Genomic DNA, 22,825 nt, shown 5'->3' on the forward strand with positions numbered 1-22,825 from the left:
AATTTATGTAGAATTGGTAACAGTTCTTCTTTAAATGTTTTGTAAAATTCACTTGTAAAACCATCTGGTCCAGGGCTTTTCTTGGTTGGAAGTCCAACAACTTCTTGGTTTACTTATATGTTTTACATGAGCATAATCAAGTGTTCTGAAATTCCTGTTCTTCTCAATCTTAGCCATAGCTTGTTATGATCCACCTAGTCAAATGCCTTTACAGTCAGTAGAATACAAATAGACATTCTTCTGGTTTTCTCAGCATTCAGCCAAGATCTCTCTGACACCTGACATCTGGAGTGATATCCCTATTGCCATGGCCCCTTCTAAACCTGGCTTGAAGTGACAGTTCTTTGACAATATATTGTTTTAGTCATTTTGGGGTGATACTTAGCAATATTTTGCTTGCATGTGATAGTAACAGTATTATTTTAAAAGTTCCATATTCTTTTAGATTGTCTTTCTTGGGAAATGAAACAAATAGGACTCTTTCCTACTAAGTTATTCAGGTAGTGGTCTTCCTAATTTCCTAGCACAGACTGGTAAATATGTCCAGAAGTTCATCTCTTTGTTGAAACATGTATTCTATCACTTCCTGGGGTCTTTTTTTTTTTGCCAGTGTCTTCAGTGCAGCTTGAACTTCTTCATTGCCATTGGTTCTTAATCATACATTACGTCATGATTCCATGTAACATGGTGGTTCCGTGTCAGCCAGTTCTTTTGATACAGTGATTCTGTGTATTCCCTCCATCTTTTTTTTTTTTCATTGGGAAAAACATGTTGGGGATACAAGGAGGTGAGGGTTGGGAGTAGAAGGGTGAGGATGGGAAGGAATGAAATTGCAGGGATGCAGTTGCAGGGATGCACAATTTGGTTGGTGGGGAGAGCAGGTAAAGGAAATTAAAAGGATCCACTGGGGACCAGATGATACAGGGCAATGGTAAGCATAGTCCAAATGGTGAGTAAACAGTCTCATTCACTTGTAGGTTTCTCATTTGGGAATGGGCGCAGACTCTCTGGCTTCTTCGTGCTGAACAGGGGCATTGATGTGGAGGGGGAAAGGGAGCACACTTTATCACCTTTCTGGTGGTCTTGGGTTAAACCCTTCTTGCTCTGTTAGAAGATATTTTCCTGACATTTACTCCCCTCTGGACTGCAAAGTGTTTTCCCAGGTGGGTCCGGTGAGTTTGGCTGACTGAACCCTGAGGCTCCATCCTCCTTTGCTTCCTTAGCTGGCAGTTGTATTTCCTTTTTGTCTCTGAAACTGGGTTCAGGGTCAGGTCTAGAGTAAAACTCAGTGTTAAGGTTACCTATAGGAAAGGGAGCAAACCTAGAGAGAACAAACTTGTGAGTTACAAATAGAAGGGCTTTGGGGGTGTTACTTACGGGTGTACTGGGGGAGAGGGTGGAGGAAAATAGCCTAGATAAAATTCTCTGTACACCCTAGGCAGTTTTTTCTACCCAGGGGTTGGATGGCACCACCTAAGGGCTGAGGAGCTCACCCCAAGGCCTGGGCTGGCTGGTACACTCCCTCCCCCAAAGTCTTCCCCCCCCAAGTCTGGAACCCACACCTCACTGAAGACCATGTGACCAGGGACAGCATTCCCAATTCTGGCACCACCACCATTACCGCCCCCCCCCCCAATAAGTGGTCTTACTGTAATTTGACGTAGTTGTCACTGCCCTCCCCCTTTATAAATGGAGAAGTGGACCTGAGAGTGGTGAACAGACCCCTCCCAAGTCCAAACAGTTCTTGGCAGATGCAGTCAACAGATCAACAACAGATGTGGTGCATTGAGGATTTCTGCCGTCTCAGACATGCTGCCACTGTTAAGTGTCATCAAGTCATAGACAGCTCACAGTGACTCTCATCAATTCGTTGTATTGGTGATCTTATTCTCTGGCCTGCCCAGGGATACCCCATCCTGACTCTGTGGCGGTGTGGTGGCTCTGCTACACCAGTGGGGGTAGGGGGTGGTGCCTACCATCCATCCCAGGTGAGAGGATCCCTGCGTTCCGGGGGTGGGTTCGGCAACAGGGGGCTGGGAGCCGCTGAACTCACTCATTGCTCCCTGGGAATCCTTGATCTCCTGATGTTGAGCCTCAATTTACACGAAGACCAGTCATCAACTGTTTAACTGTTAAAATTATCAATAAACAGAGGTCTGTAGATGGCCATGGTGACCCTCCTCCATGTGGTCCGCTGCTCCCTCAGATCACCAGGCTGTTTCCGCCACTGCTGCCATCTTGGAATCCCCCCATCATCTTTTGATGTTTCCTGGATCATTCAAGATTTTGCCCAGACACTTTGAGTATTGCAGCTTGAGACTTGAATTTGCTCTGCAGTTGTAGTTTGAGAAAGCCAAGTAAGTTCTTCCCATTATATTCTCCACTTCTAACTCTTTTCACATTCTGTTACAATACTTCCCTTTGTCTTCTTGAGCTGCCCTTGGAATCCTCATCTTTTACTTCTGCATCTCTTCCCTTTATCTAGGCCTCTTGACTCAAGTGCATGCAGTTTTTAGTCTCTTCTGACATCTTTCTTTCCCATCTTTATGTCATCCCATGACACATCTGGTCTTCAGTCATTAGTGTTCAATTCCACAAGACTATGTTGATTTTTTTTTTTTTTTCAGGTGGAATAGAATAAAGATTCTGTTCTGGTTCTTGTGGACTTATTTTTATTTTATTCATATTCAATTTAAACTTAAACATAAATAATTTATTCTGTTGAAGACTCATCCCATGGTGTGGTTATGCCTGCCAATACTCTGCTTCTCTAACAATACTTTCTACAGATATGATTAGTCTCATTTCTCTGTTGTCCATCAGGTGAAGTCCATGTTTATAGCCATCATTTGTTTTCTTAAAGAGGTATTTGTGATGAATAAAACAGTAATTTTACAAAATTTAGTCATTCAATATCCAGCCTCATTTCTGTCAAAGTCTGTAATTGCCAACTACTGGTCCTTTGTTTCCTAAGTCCTTTGCATTCCATTCACCAGTTGTTATTATTAATGACATCGTGTTTGCATGGTCCTAACATCCATTTCCTAAATAACATGCCTCCAGAAACTCTATGAACTTTGTTAAATGTTGATAGTTGTAGAGGGGCTTCAGGCCTTTTGTTCATAAGAGTCACTATGAGTTGTGCTCGACTTGAAGGCAATCAACAACAACAAGTGGTAGAGCTATTCAAATTACTATTTTTACACTTTATGGTATGACAGTATTTTTTTTGGATGTGGCTTATCTCTACTCTTAAATATGTAAAGTTGTTCGTAGAGTTACTGACTTTAACTGTCTTTAATACCATTGATTTCTTTTACCTTTTGTATTTTCTTCGTTCTCTTGCTTTACTTTCCCCTCAGCCCTCCAAAATCTTAAGTTGAGAATTAAGACTTTTCCTCTTTTTAAATGAATGTGTTTTGTGCTAGAAATTTGTTTCTCAGCCTTACTTTTAGCTTTGTCCTACACATTTTGGTAACACTTGCAGTCCCTAGGTTATAATCATTCATTTTATGTACAATCCATAGTTAGAAACAACACCAAATGCCTTTTCCTGAACATAAGCCCCAGCAACTGTTCACAGAAGTGGCCAGTTGGTATAATACCTCACTCCCTATTTATTCCATAATACCATTAACCTGCTTTGTCCCAGACCCTGTAGTGTTCTCCTCTAACGAAGAAGCCAGTGTTGGTTGTTGTTAGGTATAGGCAAGTTAAGTATGACTCGCAGTGATCCTATGAACAACAGATCTGAATCTCATCCTGTCCTGTGCCGTCCTTACCGTTTTTTGACTCGCTGGAGCCTGTTGGTGCAGTCACTGTGTAAGTGCATTTTGTTGAAGATCTTCCTCTCTTTCACTTACACTTCATATTTCCAAGCATAATGTCCCTTTCCTAGTAATAATATCCTCTATTAGCAACAAGCCCAAAGTATGTGAGACAAAACTGTGTCATTTTTATCACCAGGGGGGCATTCTGACTGCACTTTGTCCGAGAAATCTGTTTGTTCTTTTGGCAGTCCATGAGATAGTCAGTACTCTCTTCTTTAACACAACTCTAATGAATCAATTCTTCTTCTTCCTTGTTTATTGTTCACCTTTCAGATGTATGGGAAGTGATTGGGAAAAAGACTCATAGCATGAATCAGACTGACATCATTGCTCTTCAGTAAGTTAGCGAGGTCCCTGACAGCAGACATGCCCAATTCAGTATATCTCTTGATCTCTTGACTGTTAGTACCAAGGGTGTTTGTGGATCCAAGTAAAATGAAATCATTGACAACTTTAATCTTTTCTCCAGCTTTCATAATGTTACTTATCAGTCATCCAGTGGTGAGGATTTTTATCTTCTTGATACTGAGGTACAGTCCATATTATTGATGGCTGAAGTCTAATCTTCTGTAGCAATTGTCCTTCCTGATAGCATGTGCAAAATGTATGAGATGGTACCTTAACCATTGTATCTGAAAAGCATCCCAGCTATACGTCTCCAAAACAGATTTGTTTGTTCTGGCAATGTATGATGTATGTAATAGTTTTCATCATCATCTGGAGTCCTTGGATAGTGTAAATGTGTGGCATGGTTGGCTGATAATTTAAAGATTAATGGTTCAAGTTCACTCAGAGGCAGTTGAAGAAAGGCCTGCCTATCTACTGCTGAAAGATTAGTCATGCAAAACACTGTGTAGCACAATTTTATTTTTGTGATTGCCATAGTGATAGTTTATTGATGTTTACTAACCTTTTCTATTCTAAATTATTTTGTATAGTTTGTTTCCTTTGAGTCTTTGTTTTTTCTGGACTTGGATTATTCTTCTATTCCCTATGCTTTTATTTTTCCTCAATTGGTGTGATTAATAACTTTCAGCACTTTGGTAGGGGTTTCCTCCCTTTATTATACAGAATTTATCTATTCTTTATTCACGTATTTTGTCCTAAACTTGATGTACCTCTCCTGTGGCATGAATAAGACCTTTGATCCTTGCTATTCTGGACCCTACACTGTTAATCCTCATATATACCTCGCCTAAGCAAGGTTCACATTAGGCAAATTCCACTTGAATTGCTAACATCATGTAAGAGTTAGCATGTCTCCAGCCTGAAAATAAATTTAGATTTCAGTTCTGTTTCTCAATCCTTGTTGCCACCACTTTTTTGGTGTGCCCTCTCTACAGCTCCATCCACCCAGAACTGACTTAGAGCTCACAACTTAAATGGAAACCTATGCAACAATTCTTAGACCCTATCCATTCAGAATTAGGTTGTATTTCACATATTATGACGCCTTCCCCAGTTCATGTTGGCTCTCCTACCCCTCTGTCAAATATAACCGACTGATAGCTGAGCCTCTAGCAGATTTTTTCAGAGGCTATAAATCACAGGGAGAAGATTGCCCTTCTTTCTCCTGCAGATCAGCTGATGGATTCGAATCACCTTCCTAAAGGTTGGCAACACAATTCCTTATCCAGTAGGCACCAGAGCTCCCTTAGAGGCTAGTATTTAATTAAATTACATGTATTTGGTTTCTTTTTACACTTAAAGCCCAGTTTTAAAATTTACATATGCTCAAGACCCTGGGAATTTGCTCCTACCCTTTGTAAGTTAACTCTTAAACCAAATCTTACCCATCCTACTACATTATTCAAAAGAATTTTTTTAAAAAATCTCAATATAAGACTAGAGTGTTTCCTTGTTAGTTTGATTGTGTTCTTGAATTTTGGTGTAACACTCACTCAGAGACTGTGCATCTGGTGGTTGTATATACTAGCAGCTCCAAGGGAGAAAGATGGACAGTTTGCTGTGTGATTTACAGCCTTGGAAACTCAAAGGGGAGGGTCAGCTATGAGTCCATTCCAACTAGAAAGCATTTATTCACTGTGTCATCTTTCTGTTCTCTATGCTTTCTTCTTGCCGCCTTAATATGGTTTCACTTACTGTTTATTGATATATTTATCTGTTATCGACAGTGTTGACCAAGCAGAATCAAATATATAGCAATAGTTGGGACCTAAATAGACTATATGGTTTAAAATCAGGAACGGTGATTTGTCAGGGTTGTATCCTTTCTCCACACCTGTTCATTCTGTGTGCTGAGCAAATCATTTGAGAAGCTGGACTCTGTGAAGAAGAATGTAGGATCATGTATGTTGATGTAGACTCATCAACAACCTGCGTTACACAGATGACAACATTTCTTGCTGAAAGTGAGGACTTGAAGCACTTGCTGCAGAAGATCAAAGACTACAGCCTTGAATATGGATTGCATCTTAATATCTAGAAGACAAAAATCTTCGCCACTGGGGCCAATAGGCAACATCATGATAGATGAAAGATTGAAATTATCAATGATTTCATTTTACTTGGGTCCACAGTCACCACCTTTGGAACTAGCAGTCAGGAAATAAGGAAACATATTACCTTGGGAAAGTTAGGGACCTCTCCAAATTATTGAGGAATAATAATGTCATTTTGAGGACTAAGGTGCATTTAATTCAGGCCATGATCTCTACAGCCCTTACTATTCATCTGAGAGCTGGACAGTGAATAAGGATGATAGAAGAAAAATTGAAGTCTTTGAGCTGTGATGTTGGAGAAGTGTACTTAACATCCCATGAATTGCCAAAAGAACAAATAAGTATGACTTGGAGAAGGTCCAGCTAGAGTGCTCTTAGAGGCAATGATAAAGCTTCACCTCACATACTTCAGGCATATTGCTCGGAGGGACTATTCCTTAGAGAGAGACATGATGTTCAGAAACGTAGAGGACAGCAAAGGAGAGGAAGACCCTGAGCTGGGTGAATTGACATGGTGACTGCCATAGTGAGCTGTAGTGTGTCAAGTGAGAGGATGGCACAAGATAGGACAGGATTCTGATCTGTTGATCATAGAGTCGCCGTGGATAATACTTAAGGCCTCCTAACAACAAACAAAAGAACAAACTGAATAATTTTTACTTTCCTACCACACAGTCAACACTCTTGGTACCAGCAGTCAAGAGTCGTATTGAAAAAAAAAATTTTTTTTAAAAAAAAAAAAGAGTCATATTGCATTGGGCAAGTCTGCTGTAAGGGACCTCTGAAAAACTGAAGAGCAGTGATGTCAGTTCAGACTGACTTGATTCAAGCCAAGATCTTTTCAGTCACCTGCTATCCATTAGAGAACTGGACAGTGAATAAGGATGAAAGTAGAATTGATTCATTTGAGTTGTAATGCTGGAGAAGAATACTGAATATTCCATAGACTGCCAAAAGAACAAGCAGATAATGTCCTAGAAAGGGTGCTGACAGAGTGCTTGTTGGAGGTAAGGTTGATGAAGCTTCATCTTTCATACTTCAGACATGTAGTTAGACAAGGCTTTTCCTTGGAAAGGGATGTCATGCTTGGAAAGATGGAGGGGTAGCGAAGGAGAGGAAGACCCCCAATGAGATGAGTCTTCAGCATTGGGCTCTAGTCTCTCAGAGATGATAAGAATGCTACAGGATAGGGCAGATTTTAGGATGGTACTCGACTTGATGACACCTGACAACAACATAACAAACAAACACAAAAAATATTTCTATAGTTTGGAAAGTAGCCCTTAGTACAGTGATTAAGGCTGTTAATCAGCAGGTCAGCAGTTCAAACTCACAGAAGAAAAATGTGCAAGTCGGCTTCCATTAAAAATTTATTCGTATTGGAAACCCTCAAAGATAGTTCTAGTCTCATTGATAAAGTTACTGTAAGTGGAGATCAATTCAGAAGGTTTAGTTTTTTTGTTTATAATTTGGTAGCTTGGTAATAGGCATATTCATTGTTTTAATGGATCTGATATTTGTACTTTTTAGATTTACAAATATTTGATGATTACACTGCTTTTCATTTTAATCTTTTTTTGGTTGTTTTTATGGTCTTTTTTTATTTTCTACTAGTTATCAAATTCTTTAAATTTTCCTCACCCCTCCCATCAAATTGTACAACCCAATGATTAATCCCCCCTCTCCCTGAACATCAACATTTTTCTGCTTCCAGCCTCTCCCACCCCTCCTGGATCCTTATACTCATTCTACAATAATGGTTTTATACCACTTTAACCTGTTTTTATTTTTCAGGAAATCCACTTACCCAGGATATATTGAACCTTTATCAGGAACCAGATGGAACAAGAAGGCTGCTGAGCTATTTGCTTGATAATTTGGCAGGTACTGCAAAAAGAAGTAAGTGGTCATTTGTTTATGTCATTTTAGTAGGAAAACATCTAAGAATGTTGCTTAATTTTCATGTTTTATGTTCAACTAGTTTCAACAGAGCAACCACCTCCAAGATCTTGGATTATGTTACAAGAACCAGAAAGAACAAGGCCTACTGGTTGGTAGACTTCTTTTTCCTCTTTTTTTTTTTACTTAGTGCTCTATAAGTATACAATATTATTGGCATGACACAATTTGTGGGTATTATTAAGGCACTTAAGATTTGTTTGATTGAAGAAATAAAATAAAGAGGTATTCTCCTCTGGTAATCTTTATATATTATGCTTTATAAAGGATGCTGTATAGCTGTGCTTTTCAAATGGGGACAGTTTTATTCCCCAGGGGACCTTCAATAAGGTCTAGAACCATTTTTTGGTTGTTAAAACTTGTGACTGGGGACACAGCCTGCTGATAACCTGGCACGTGGAGGCCAGAGATACTGTTACGTGCTTAACATCCTATAGTGCATGGAACAACCCTCCATAACAAAAATTTACCCACTTAAAATTTTAGTAGTGCTGCTGTTGAGAAATCTTGCTGTCAAGCACTGATTAAGTTCAGTTCTATATAAATACACCAAAATCTACCTTTCTTGTAATTTTCCAAACCCTAGCACACATCCTTCATGTTTAAATGTATTTGATATTTCAGAATTACTGAATGTCTAGTACCCTCACTTGAGAGAGAAATTAAACTAATTACCTCGAACTTTTTACTTAAATTGTGTCAGAATTGGAGAACTTCCATGGTGTGTGTATGCCCCAGAATTTGATCTATGATAGCCATTTCTTTTTGTGTGCAGGACAGTTAACTCATTGCTCTCAAGAGTGAACCAACAGAGAACTGATCCTATAGTAGGTATTCAGAGGCTTTAAATTGCACAGGATGTATTGTCTGCCTTTTTTCTGTGAAGTCACTGATGGGTTCAAAATGTTAAGAGAAGCACTGCCTTTGAGTTAGCAACACAGCTATGGACTATGCCACCAGAGCCTCCGGTTGCCTTTAAATCAACTGTTGAAAACCCTTTGGAACACAGTTCTGTTGTGATATGATATACATGAGAACACCATGAGTCAGACTCAGCTGAGTACCAACTGGTTGGTTTAATAGAATTAACTTGTCAAGTTTCCACATTCTTCATTAACATTACTGGAGGGCAAGATCTTAAGTCTTTCAAGTTCCAGACCTCCTGTGTATATATCTTTAACAGATAGCACATTTTTTTCCACATATATTTTTGTTAATTGTTTTTATGTTTCCATTTCCGGTATGTTGTAGCTTATCAATGAGTATATATTAAAAAAATATGTCACACTTGAAAGATGGGCAGGCTCCTCTTGTGCAGTTAACGGCCTCTGAAACCTACTTGGATGGTCAGCTTTGATAGTACATAACATAACTGAAATTTGTTATGGTTCTTCTGTCATATTTGTGGATAAATAAAATTGTCTTTCCTACAGCCTTGTTTTCTGTCATGTGCTATAATGTTCTTTGTGATAAATATGCGACCCGACAGTTATACGGCTACTGTCCATCATGGGCACTAAATTGGGACTATAGGAAAAAGGCCATTATTCAAGAAATTTTAAGCTGCAACGCTGATATCATAAGCCTTCAGGTAAGTCATATAGACTAGATTTAAACTGCACAAATTCCCCAATATTAATTAAATCCAAGAGAAGAACTTGAAATGCATTATTACACTGACAGATTTAAAGTTTGGCAGGTCTTAAAATACGAGGTTTTCCGATTTTATTAAATCCTAGGATTATACCTACTTAGCTCCTCCACACTGTGCTTTAAAATTAAGCAATTGAATTTAAGTTGGTTTTAATGTATTTTCTGTGGCATTTACCTTTTACTTCCAGTGTCCCTTACACTTTTTTCAATTGAATGGCAGTGTTAACTGAAATTGTTTCTCCATTGCCAAGACAAAAATTTTAATTTATTACCATTGTTACTAAGCTTGTTACTTTAGCCAAGTACTTTTTACTTGTTGACCTGGACTAGTGATTTGTGAAGTCCTTTATCTCTAAGATTCTTTTTCCACATAAGTTTATTACTATAAAGAGAAGAGTTTGTGTGTCTTTCCATTCCATTACTCCTATATAACATAGGATTTGTTTATTGGTACCTACAAAATAATGTGGGTTTTCTGACTGTTCTTGTTAGGTGCTCTTGAGTCAATTCTTACTCACAGTGTCCTCGTGTACAATAAATCAAAACCTTACCCAGTCCTACACTATGCTTACTATCTCATTTGTGATCCTTGCAGTCACTGTGTCATTACAACTCATTCAGGGTGGTTTGTTTTTTTCCCTCTGACCTTCCTTCCATCTTTCCTAGCGCAATAACCTTTTTCAGGAATTGGTCCCTTCTGATAATGTTGCCAAAGTATCTTTCACTCTTAGGAGCACCTTGGCCAAAACTTGTCCATTCTAGATGACCCTGCTGGTAGTTAAAATACTAGCATCATGGCCACACTCAAGCCACCAGAGTGTGGCAAAGTGTCAGACAAGTGGTGATATGTGTTCTGATTTCTTTTAGATAAATTAGTACTCTCCTGCTGATCTTTCCTTTGAAATAATTTCAAGTGCTCAAACTGTATATAATGTTAAAGCATAGAGCTGGTTTTTGTCTTATGCAGTAAATTTGCCATTTATAATTTTTCAGGAGGTTGAAACAGAACAGTATTACAGTTTTTTTCTGGCTGAACTGAAAGAACGTGGCTATAGTGGATTCTTTAGTCCTAAGTCTAGAGCAAGGACAATGTCAGAACAGGAGAGAAAACATGTGGATGGCTGTGCAATATTCTTCAAAACAGAAAAGTAAGTCATTTTCTTTTTGGAAAAGAAAATTTTCTCAATATTTGCGGGTTTGAAATATTTGCAGATTATGGAAATTATTGACAAATAAGAAAATGAGACACTAGATTATTTTCCAGCAGAGCGACACTATTGTCTTGGGTTCTTTTTTTGGTCTGAAATACTTTTGATTTAGAGATGTGTTTAAAGTACTGCTGTTTCTTCAGGTGTTTATTGATACTTAATTCCAATTGTTAATCAAAACACCATTTAACTAACTTTGCCTCTTGGGTGGTAGAGGGATTCTTAAACCTAAACTTGGGAAAGGAGTTGTTTAAAAATTACACAATGGAATATTACAACATGAAATGTAAACGGAAGATGACTACATTATCTTAAGTTTTAAAGGTATTTCAAAATGCTATTATAAGGTATTATCAGTGATGGACTGAGAATGACTTAAAAGTTTATGTGATAAAAACCAAATAAGCAAAACCAGAAAATAGTAGCAAAACCAGGAGGAATTTTAAAAAATCTTTAGTCAGTGTGCTGGAGGGGGGGTGGGGGTAGTTAATTTGAGAGACTTGATTTAAATTGTAGAACATTTTTCATAATGTGATTTAAGTTCCACAATGTCTATTAAGGAAGTTTGGGAAAACAACATTTCCCAGAGTTAATATATTGGTATTCCCAATGCTCTGTTTGTGTGTGTGTGTTTTTGTTTTTGTTTTAGATTTGCTTTGGTTCAGAAACACACAGTTGAATTTAATCAGCTAGCAATGGCAAATTCAGAAGGGTCTGAAGCTATGCTGAACAGAGTCATGACAAAAGATAACATTGGAGTTGCAGTACTGCTAGAACTTCGAAAGGAATTGATTGAAATGTCATGTGAGTGATCTTTTCACTTCCTGTGAAATTGACCTCCAAAATTTGATTGTGCTGAATTTAACATTCTAAAGAATAGAAAACAGGAAATTCATTATGCATTAATGGTCTTGTTTTTAACACCTGAAGAAACTCAGTGGGAAAGTAAATCTTCTTAAAGTATTATATCCTTTTTCTTCTCTACTATGAAGTTTATTTAAGATGAGAAAGAAAGCATTGCCTTGAAAAGGTATTTCAAACTTTGAAAGGCATTAAGCAAAATGGGCATATAAGTGTGTATGTTTTCCCTCAAGAATTTTTCACATCAAAGAAATGTTGAAGTACATAATAGCTAAAATAACTACTCAGAAATCAGCCATACCTTTCCATAACCTCTTGTCAATAGTAACACCTTGTAAACGTCTTTTCCTATTTAAAGTAATTATTTAATTTTAAGGTTTCAAGACATTTGTTTGAAATTAAAAGTAGATCTAGAATGACTGTATCTTAAGAGGTTAAATCTTTCGTTATTTGAGAAAGAGTTATAACTGAAATAGTTAACCTGAAGGGTAGATGAGGTAAGAAATGAAATTTAATAACTGACTTAAATATACTTAACATTTCATTTTGTGAGACTTGGCTTAGGATATAGAATTAAGGCCAGAAGTTTTAAGGAAACAACTTTTTAAAAATCAAAGCTTCACCAGGTAAAAGTAATTATCTTACAGATAATCAATGTATTATCCTGAAATGTTCAAAACTCTGAGATCATGTGCATTCAGACACTTTTAAGGATTTATATGGGCTGATGGGTGGGATGTTGTGTTTTTATTTTCTTTTTATCTAATATAGCTGGAAAACCACATCTTGGAACAGAAAAACAACTTATTCTTGTGGCAAATGCTCATATGCACTGGGACCCAGAATATTCTGATGTGAAACTAGTACAGACTATGATGTTCCTATCAGAAGTAAAGAACATTATTGATAAAGCCTCTCGAAGCTTCAAATCCAGTGTGGTGGGAGAATCTGGATCTATTCCACTTGTCTTATGTGCAGATCTTAATTCTTTGCCAGACTCTGGTAAGAAAATGTTTTTTAATACAGAAATATAAAAATATTTTTGTAATGAGTTCTGACAATTCTAAATATTCTTTAGAACAAAGTTTTCATTTGTAGTGAAAGCTATGAATCAAGTTTTTAATCATTGAGTGATGGAGTAGGGGAAGCATTTTAAAAATAAAACAGTATTATTAAAACATAATGTAGAAGAAAGATATTAATCATCTTTTTTTCTGTTCTGTCATTCAATTAAGACAAATTAGTAGTACATCAATTTTTTAAAATTATGATTAGTTAAAATATAATAAAAATGTTTTCTAGCTTGTTAGGACAATATTAATCATCTTTTATAAACACAAAGTGGTAACTTGACATAACATGTATTTTTGTTATCTTCATATCCAGTGAAATCCAGCCTCTAACTCTAAAAGTTATTAGACCAGTTATATTGAGATTACAAAATATGTCAGTGTAATCACAATATAAATTTGATGATCTGCTATTGAATCTGAAATTTTACTACTTTTGGTGGGCTTAACTAGAAAAATATACCTCAGGTGGCAATTTAGATCCTCTGTACAGATCATACAAGTGATTTTAGCAAAAATAACAATAAAAAATTCAAAGATACTTAGTTTTTTAAAAGCTTCCTCTTTTGTTTTCCATCTACTTTTTTTATCCTGTCTCATATACAAAAAATCATTTATGTACAGGCATCTCTGGTAGAAATACATACTTTAGAGTAGTTAAATTCATTATCATATTACTTCATTTCAGTCACAACAAATACATACTATTAATAGAAATTGGGTTAAAATGTGAGGCATCAAAGGCCTTTCTTATGGATCTTATTCCTTGAGTCTGTTCCACCTTAATTTAAAAACCATTTCAAGAACAGGTTTGAGTTAACTGAAGAATGAAGACTGGATAAGCTGTGGGATGGTATTAAGGATGTCATCCATGAACAAAGCAAAAGGTCATTATAAAGACAGAAGAGGAAGAAAAGACCAAAGTGGATATCAGAAGAGACTTTGAATATGGCAGTAGAAGACAGATAAGCCAAAACAATGATAAATCAGGAAGTTAAAGTTAACAGAAGATTCAAAGACCAGTTCCTGAAGACAAAGCAGTGTTATAATGAAATGTGCTCAAGTCAACTCGCTCAGCATTTCTCAAGCTGAAAGAACCAAAGAAAAATTCAAGCCTCAAGTTATAATACTCAAAGATGTGGGCAAAATCTTGAATGATCAGGAATTATCAAAAGAAGATGAAAGAAATACACAGAGTTGCTGTACCAGAAAGAATTGGCTGATGCAGAACCATTTTAGCAAGTAGCATATAATCAAGAATGGTAGTACTGGAGACAGTTCAGGCTGATGGAAAAAAAAAAGCTGTAAAAATTGATAGAATCCCAGTTGACATATTTCAACAGAGGCAGCCCTGGATGTCCTCATAAGGTTGTGCCTAGAAATCTGGAGGACAGCCATCTGGCCAGCTGATTAAAAGAGATGCATATTTGTTTTCATTCTCCAAAGCGATGCAACAGAGTATGGAAACTGAACAATTTAACTGATGTCACATGTAGGCAGAATCTTGCTGAAGGTTATCCAAAAATAGTACACAAAAGCTGCCAGAAATACAAGCTTTGGCATTTGGGATATTATTGCTGGTATAACATGCATCTTGGCTGAAAGATAATTATAAAGAAGAATGTGGCTTCAGGATTGAATGAAGATTCATTAACTGCATTATGTAAATGACACGAACCATGCCTGTTGAAACTGAGGAGGACTTGAAACATTTGCTGCAGAAGGTCAAGGACTTCAGCATTCACTATGGATTGTATCTCAACATCAAGAAAACAAAGATCCTCACCACCAGGCCAGTACTCAGCATCATAATCCTCACCACTGGGCTAGTAGGCAGCAGCATGGAGAAAATACCAAGGTTTTTAATGATTTTATTAACAGATCCACAATCAACACCCTTGGCACTAGCAGTCATGAAAATCAGAAATTACATTTGGAAAAATGCTGTCAAAGCCCTCTCCAGAGTGCTCGTCTAGAGACTAAACTGTACCTGATCCAAGCCATTGTCTTCTTAATTACTTGCTATGCTTCCGAGAGCTGGACAGTGAATAAGGGTAACAGAAGAAGAAACCATGTCTTTGAGTTGTGGTGCTGGAGAAGAGTATTGAACATATCATAGATCGCCAAGAGACCAAACAGGTCTGTCCTGCAGAGAGTACAAAATATTTTGTTCCTTGGAGGCAAGAATTTTGAAGCTCCATCTCACATACTTTGGCCATGTTGCCAGGAGTATGTCCTTGGAGAAGGCTATCATGCTTGAAAGGGTGGAGGATCAGCGCAGGAGAGGAAGACCCTGCATGAGATGGATTGACGCAGTGATTATGGCGATGAGATCACAGTGAATTTGGCTCAAGATAGGGGAAGAAACAAAGCTCTTGTTTATAGGGTCATTATGAATCTTAGTTGATTTGATGGCACACAAAAAGAGGAGGACCCATTTTATCAAATTATTTGGTAATTACTGAAACATTTGAGGATTATTTTCTGGCAGTACGTCTAAATACTTGCTACTCAGTATAACTACAAAGTATAGCAGGAACAAGATGAGAATCTAGTCATATAATATACATACAAGACCCGTTTTAATGTTTAATAATTTAGTGTTACAAGTAGCAAACAGCAAATAAAAAAACAATAACAGCCTTGCTTATTCATTGTATAAAAGTTGGGATTTATTTGTAGTGTCTCATTTATGCTACAATTAGTGCCCAGGGATAGTGACTTTATTCTGTCAGTGACAGATGACAGTTTCTTCCATATTTCGCAGTATTAGAAAATGAATGTTGTGTACCAACCAAGTAAGAACCTACCCATAACTGACCCTGCAGCAGGTTTTCAGAGGCATGTAGTCGCACAGGAGAAGATTTCCCGTCCTTCTGTTGCATAAAATGACATAATAGACTTTAATCTTGGATTTTATGCCAAGTAAATAGCATAAGCAGAATGCCATGTTCTCAGTTACTGATTATAGTATCCTCTTTTACATTTCTGTGGCCAGAATTTAAAAAGATGAGAGAATGGGTTTAGCAGTGTTATACACCAGCCTTTTTTGAAATGTTTAACCAATAAAAAAAGATAATTGGGAAAACATGTAATGCAGTATTAAATGAAAAGAGCAAAGTTCTGTACATTGTGATTGAAACTATGGGAAAATGGTTTTAGGTAAGTAATGATGATTGTAAAAACAACAAAGCGTTTCAAAAAATGAAGTTGTTTAATATTATTACATGACTTAAAAAATTACTTTTGTGCACTTTATTATACTCATGATGGGACAATGGTAATTGTATTATAGGTGTTGTAGAATATTTGAGCACTGGCGGAGTAGAAACAAACCATAAAGACTTTAAAGAACTGAGATATAATGAAAGTCTTACAAACTTCAGCTGTAATGGGAAAAATGGAACAACCAATGGAAGGATCACTCATGGTTTCAAGTTAAAGAGTGCCTATGAAAATGGCCTGATGCCTTACACGAATTACACATTTGATTTCAAGGTGAGTTTTGAAATTAAAATTTTTTAAAATCTTCTGGTTTTCTAGGAAGTTTTTAAACTTTGTACCTTTGAAATACGGATATATATTCACATTGGAATTGTACAATCTTGAATTGACAATAATTCTTTTATTATGCCTTGTGGTGTAATTCCACGTGTCTTTCCAAGTTAAGAAACCAAATGAAATATGGTAGTAAATCAGTTCCTGAGGTAGCTTTCAGTTGTTTGGTGGTTTGGGGTGTTTTTGGTTTTTTGGTGTTTGGTTTTTTTTTTTTAGCAAAATATGTTTTATATTTATATGCTCAAATGTTAAATCTGAGTATGCAATACTGTCAAGGGTAGTAGATTACCTGTTTTTTGCATATTTTTCTAGAATGTGTTGAAATTGTTCATTACAGATGAGTAAGTAAACTCATGTTTACCTTACTTATTTGATCCCAGTTAGGGATTATAAACTTGAAAAAAATCTTTTTTTTTTTTTTTTTTTAATTATTTATTGTGTGTACCATCAAATCTGATCTGACTGGTACACGAGGAGATTGCCCCTCTTTCTCCAGCAGAGCACCAGGTGGATTCGAACCGCGTACCTCCAGGATTGCCATGCAGCTTTTTGCCACTAGGCCACCAGAGCTCCCTTTGAAAAGAATCTTTTAATTCTGTGGGAAGGTGCTCTGGGTTTGGGAGAGAGAGATGCCAACCAAACATGGGAACAGAATCTTTGATGTGGTGAAAAAAAAATGTAGACTTGTTCACTGCAAATTATTAAGTGGACACAGGTAAAGTCTGTGTTTCTTTTCTTTTTTTTTTATTATTAAATTTTATTAGTTTTAATGAACATTTCCAGGGATTTTGGGTTTTCATTCCTTCATTGCTGCACCGTTCTCTCTATCCTCCTTCCCAGTTTGTTCTTCCCCGCCATCCGAATGTCTGTTTTAATTGTCCAGTTGCCACAGTGCTTGTCAAAGTCAGTTCTGATTAATCTCCTTTGTCGGTGTGTCCTTTGCCATTCCCTATCACTCCTCCCTGAGAGAGACTTCACCCTGATTCATAAGGAAAAGGGGATGGCGTATTCTCTTAGCTACTTCCTGCTGAAAAGGGACGCTGTGGGTTTCAGGGTGAAGATCTTCTCTCACTACTCTAAAGGGCCCCTTTGGCAGTAGGAAACACATAGACTATTATGGAGATTGATTTTGGAATTTAGATGCACTCTTATTGATTGTGCTTGGCCGTACATGTTCATATCCTTGAAGATGTATCATGGGGGTGTTGCAACCTAGAAGACACAAATTTGACTAACAAGTTATAAGTACATGAGTCAAAAATTATGGAAAAGTAAAAGAAAGGATTCTTTCATTGTTTTACAAACCCTCCCCCAGGTCCCCTCCACCATGTAGCCCTCGCTCTAGACTCCTGTGATGACAGAAATACCTAGTCATATATCTCCTTCAAACAGTTTTCTCCCTCCTCTGTTTCAGTGCAGTATACATTATTGAACCCATCTTACTCAGTCTCTCCCCAACCCCAAGGACAGTCCCATTCTACAACAGTGGCATCATGTAATATTTGTCCTTTTGTGACTGGGATATTTCACTCAGCATAATGTTCTCCAGAGTCAACCATTTTGAATAATATTGCATGAGTTCCTTGTTTTTTAATGCAGCATAGTATTCCATTGTGCGAATATACCACAGCTTCTCTAGCCATTCGTTTGTTGATGGGCACTTAGGTTGTTTCCAACTCCTTGCTATTGTGAACAAAGCTGCAATAAACATGGGTGTGCATATATCTGCTTGGATGTCAGCTATGGTCTCTTCAGGGTATATTCCCAGTAGTGGAATTGCTGGGTCAAATGGTATCTCTATTTGCAAGTTTTTGAGAAAGCGCCATACTGCTTTCCACAGGGGTTGCACCATTTTACACTCCCACCAACAGTGAATCAGGGTTCCAGTTTCTCCACAACCTCGCCAGCATTTGTTGCTTGATGTTCTGTTAAATTTTGCTATTTTGACTGGGGTGAGATGATATCTCATAGTTGTTTTAATTTGCATCTCTCTTGGGGCTAGGGATTTTGAGCATTTCTTCATGTGCTTGTTAGCCATCTGAATGTCGTCTTCGGTGAAGTGCCTGTTCATATCCTGTGCCCATTTTTCTATTGGATTATTTACCTTTATCTTGTTGTGGTGCTCAAGTATTTCATAAATTCTGGATATAAGTCCCTTATCTGATATGTTATTACCGAATACTTTTTCCCAGTCAGTGGCTTCCCTTTTTACCCTACTGGAGAAGTTTTTGGATGTGCATAGGGATTTGAGTCTTAGAAGATCCCATTCATCTATGTTATCTTCTCCTGGTTGTAGGTTTTCCAGGATACTGGGAAGACTGTTTATGTTGTGGATTAGGACTTCTAGTGTTGTTCCTAGCTTTTCTGTAATGAAGTTCATAGTCCTTGGTTTTAGTCCTAGGTCCATGATCCACCTTGAGTTGGTTTTTGTGTATGGAGTGAGGTGTGGGTCTTGCTTGAGTCAAAGCCTGTGTTTGTAAGAGTACTACTGTAATACTTTGTGTCGTTTGAGATAAAAGGTATACCATCTGTCATGTTCTTTTGTGTGTTAAAAAATGAGCTTTTTATTAGCGATTTTTAAATGTGTATATTTGTGTGCCTTTTTATAGTGGTAAACTGTTCAGGATAATGCAAACTTTTTCATAGTGACTTTGACAGTTTTTAATATAGTGGTTATTCTCAGTTTTGTCACTTTTCTGGTGTTCAGTTCTCCTTTTAAGCCACTTTTGTACAGCTATTCTTTTAAGTCCTAAGATGTTGTTTCTAGCCATCTTGTAAAATAATCATATATACCCTCCTTAAAAAACTCATTAAGTTGGAACTGAGTCATGGCAGACCATCTTTTGGGTTTCTAAAGCTATCACTTGCCAGGAAGGAGATTACCTATCTTTCTCCTGATGAACTGCTGGTGGATTTGAACTGCTAGAGATGCATAGCCTTTGATTTAGCAGCACAGCTGTGTAGACTGTAGGTCCCTAGGTTGTGTATTAGAATGTAATTAAGATTTTAGAGAGTATTAGAGGCTCATGACCTCAAGCTTAAGGATTCAGATCTCTGCTTATTCCTCAAGTGCCCCTTCTGCTGATCATTTTTACTCTGACATCAGTAGTTGAGGTTGGAGCTTCTGAGTTAGCAATTTCCAGAAAAGTAAAATATTAGGTCATACTAATAGTAAAGCAGGTGATGCCATTGCAAATGGAACTTTAAATGAAGGCTTCAACTTATAAATTATTACCAGGAAAAATTTAATAGCTTTTATGTATGACATAAGAAAATAGTGATCTTCACTGGACCTAATGATTTTCACCTTTGATTATTAAAAAGTAAAATCTAGTAGTATAAGTTACAGTATCTGATTGCTTCCTTCTCTTACCTACTTTAATTTTTCCCTGAAACCTGTGTTTTGCTAGCTGTTAAAACTATTGATTAGAAGTAGTATTTGGGGGAATCTCTGGTGGCCTAGTGGCAAGGAGCTGCAACTACAATCCCAGAGGCGCACGGTTCGAATCCACCAGATGCTCTGCCGGGGAAGGAGGGACAGTCTCCTCCTGTACCAGTCAGATCTGATTTGACGGTACACGCACACAAAAATTAAAAAAAAAAAAAAAAAGTAGTATTTGAAAAAATTAGATTTCAGATTTGAAGGTGAATTTTTAGTTTACCTTTTTTATGTATCTCATCTTCACATACAAGAGCTAATATGTTTTCTTTCATTTATTGATACCCTTAGTTTATATATGTTGTTGTTGTTATTGATTGCCGTTGAGTTGAGCACAACTCATAGCAACCCTAATGCCTGAAGCCTTTCTATAACTATCATCATTTATCAAAGTTCATGGAGGCATGTTGTTTAGGAAGTGGATGCCCCTCCTGCTTCCAACGTTTATATATTTATATACACACACACACACACACACACACACACACACAATCCCCTTTGTCCATTGTTGGATTTAAACCAAAAAACTCAAACTTATTGCTGCCAACTTAGAACCGATTCATAGCTGACCCACCATTGGGTTTCTGAGGCTATGAATTGCCCAGGCGGAAATTACCTTTCTTTTTCCTTTGGAGCTGCTGGTGAATTCAAAGATTCAGATCACTAGAAAGACACTTCCTTTGGGTTAGCAGCACAGAGTTCTATATCCTTGGATTGAGATTAGCATATATAATGATGGGCTCAGGGATAATATTAAAGAAGTTCACACTCTAGGCTGAAGAGTGGCTAGTTGCCAGTATATAGGCTATTATAATTAAAGTGACAGGAGTATCAGAAGAATTTGTTATTTCTAGCCATCACTAATAAAAAATGTTTGTTATAAGAAATGATGCCTCAATTTGGAGACAACTTGGAAAAAAATTAGCTAAGTGACGAGTTGGTAAGATTAATACTTCTTTCCAACAGACAGTGCACACAGTTTCTGGAAAGGCCCTTTAGATAGTCATGGAGCTTGTGGGAAATAAATGAGTATGCAGCCCTCAAGAGAGATTGGACTACACTACAGAGAAAACTCTTTATTTGTGTTGAAAGAGGAATAACCAGTGATGGAAGAGGAAAACCAGGATGTGTAGAAGCTTAAATGAACTGAAGCTTCTAAATATGTCTTTCTGGTCACTAGGCAGAGAGATTAGAATGTGGTGAATGTAAAGAAATCCAGTCATAAAAAGCAACTTTTAGATTTCTAAGCAAAAGATAGGAAAGGGGAGCATGATGGTGAGGGTGATAACAGTTTTTGTTTTGGTTTTCATGTACCTGTTGCTGGTGTAAAGATGGGGGGAAAGATAGATGAATATGCTTAAATACATGCATTAAGAAAATGTAGAGATTAAGCATGCCTTCAAAAGAAATTACAGTTACTTAACTGTGTGTCACATGTATGCCTTTGTGCCACTGAGACAGCTGTCAAATGCACAAGATATATAATTGCACCTTGGAGTGTAAGTCAGAAACTAGTAGATAGCAGTGGGATTGGAATCAGGATAGACATTCTCAAAGAGAATCCTTCCTCTGAAGAAGGTTTAAGGTGGTGGGAGCAGAATTCAGGAATGTCTTTGGAAAAGGAATGAGCTTGAAACTTGAAGGTTGAATAGAAATAGCCAGATGACAAGTTGAGGAAGGTATTCCAGGCAAAGAAGACAGCATAGGGGAGGCTCTAGAACAAAAAAGAACCTGGCACTTTTTCCCTAAAAGGAGATTGACAGTTGGGACTGGAATGACAATAGGATAGTGAGTAGGGGGAGCTGCACACATTAAATTAGGAAAAAGAAGCAGAATTCATTAATGTTCTCGTGATCTCATGAGAATTCAGCAAGGATGAGGATGGGTGAATGAGTATCATCCCTAAACTTTTCTTTGACATTTTGGGCAAGGGGCATTTAGTTTATATATAATTATCTCCTCTCACAAACTAGAAAGTTTGTTTTGTTTCCTAAACATGACCATACATACATATCTTGAAAACTCTCAGGATTTCAGGGAATGCTTATGTGCATGCTTAGCATTCTATTTATTTATTTATTTATTTATTTATTTTCTATTTTTCAGGGTATAATCGACTATATCTTCTATTCTAAACCTCAGTTGAACACTTTAGGCATCCTAGGACCTCTGGACCACCATTGGCTACTTGAGAACAATATCAGCGGCTGTCCACACCCACTTATCCCCTCAGACCACTTCTCACTTTTTGCACAACTGGAGCTCTTACTGCCTTTCCTACCCCAAGTCAACGGCATTCACCTTCCTAGCAGAAGGTAGTCAAGGATCTTCAAAGGACAACCTCAGTTTCATTTGTCAGCTTAAAAAATCTGAGTATAGGGGAGTAAGGTATGGCCCTAGGGATTTTATCTTTAATGATGATTTGAATTTTGTCTCATTAATTGTTTAGGATATAGTATGATTGCCAGGTGCTAGCAACAAATTCTGAGCCCAACATGCTTTATATACTGTTAGACAGGGATTGGTGTTTTTGCACCTATCTTTAATTTGTTACAAGTGATTTTCCTGTTTCTTATATCCAGTATAATATTTTCATGCCTTGAAATAGGAAAATGTTTTAACAGCATTACTCTTTTTTGCACAGAACTCTGTAGCACTACTTTTCTGAGGCCAGTAGTAACACCCAGAGATCATTCTTCTGTACTTTACTCCCTCCTTCTTCAGACTTGTTCGTAAAATTCAGAATTTGAATTTAACCTTCAGGATTGTGTATGTGGATCTACAG

The 22,825-nt window shown here is 37.3% G+C and overlaps 1 protein-coding gene across 2 annotated transcripts in view; it reads left to right on the plus strand.

Annotated features, from left to right (window-relative positions):
• The window catches only part of CNOT6 (CCR4-NOT transcription complex, subunit 6), a 63,036-nt gene extending 40,677 nt beyond the window's left edge, over positions 1-22,359 (plus strand). Inside the window, exons 4-11 of one of the 2 annotated variants that reach the window (XM_006898127.1) lie at positions 8,087-8,191; positions 8,274-8,342; positions 9,685-9,842; positions 10,898-11,052; positions 11,762-11,916; positions 12,745-12,975; positions 16,339-16,541; positions 22,147-22,359. In XM_006898127.1, the coding sequence (XP_006898189.1) occupies positions 8,087-8,191; positions 8,274-8,342; positions 9,685-9,842; positions 10,898-11,052; positions 11,762-11,916; positions 12,745-12,975; positions 16,339-16,541; positions 22,147-22,359 (1,289 nt within the window). The remainder of the gene's footprint in view (positions 1-8,086; positions 8,192-8,273; positions 8,343-9,684; positions 9,843-10,897; positions 11,053-11,761; positions 11,917-12,744; positions 12,976-16,338; positions 16,542-22,146) is intronic. The other variant, XM_006898128.1, reaches the window with a different exon arrangement.
• Positions 22,360-22,825: the final 466 nt, after the last annotated feature.

This window comes from Elephantulus edwardii, unplaced genomic scaffold, assembly GCF_000299155.1.
Source record: "Elephantulus edwardii isolate Elephantulus edwardi_28Jun2011 unplaced genomic scaffold, EleEdw1.0 scaffold00221, whole genome shotgun sequence".
NCBI lineage: Eukaryota > Metazoa > Chordata > Mammalia > Macroscelidea > Macroscelididae > Elephantulus > Elephantulus edwardii.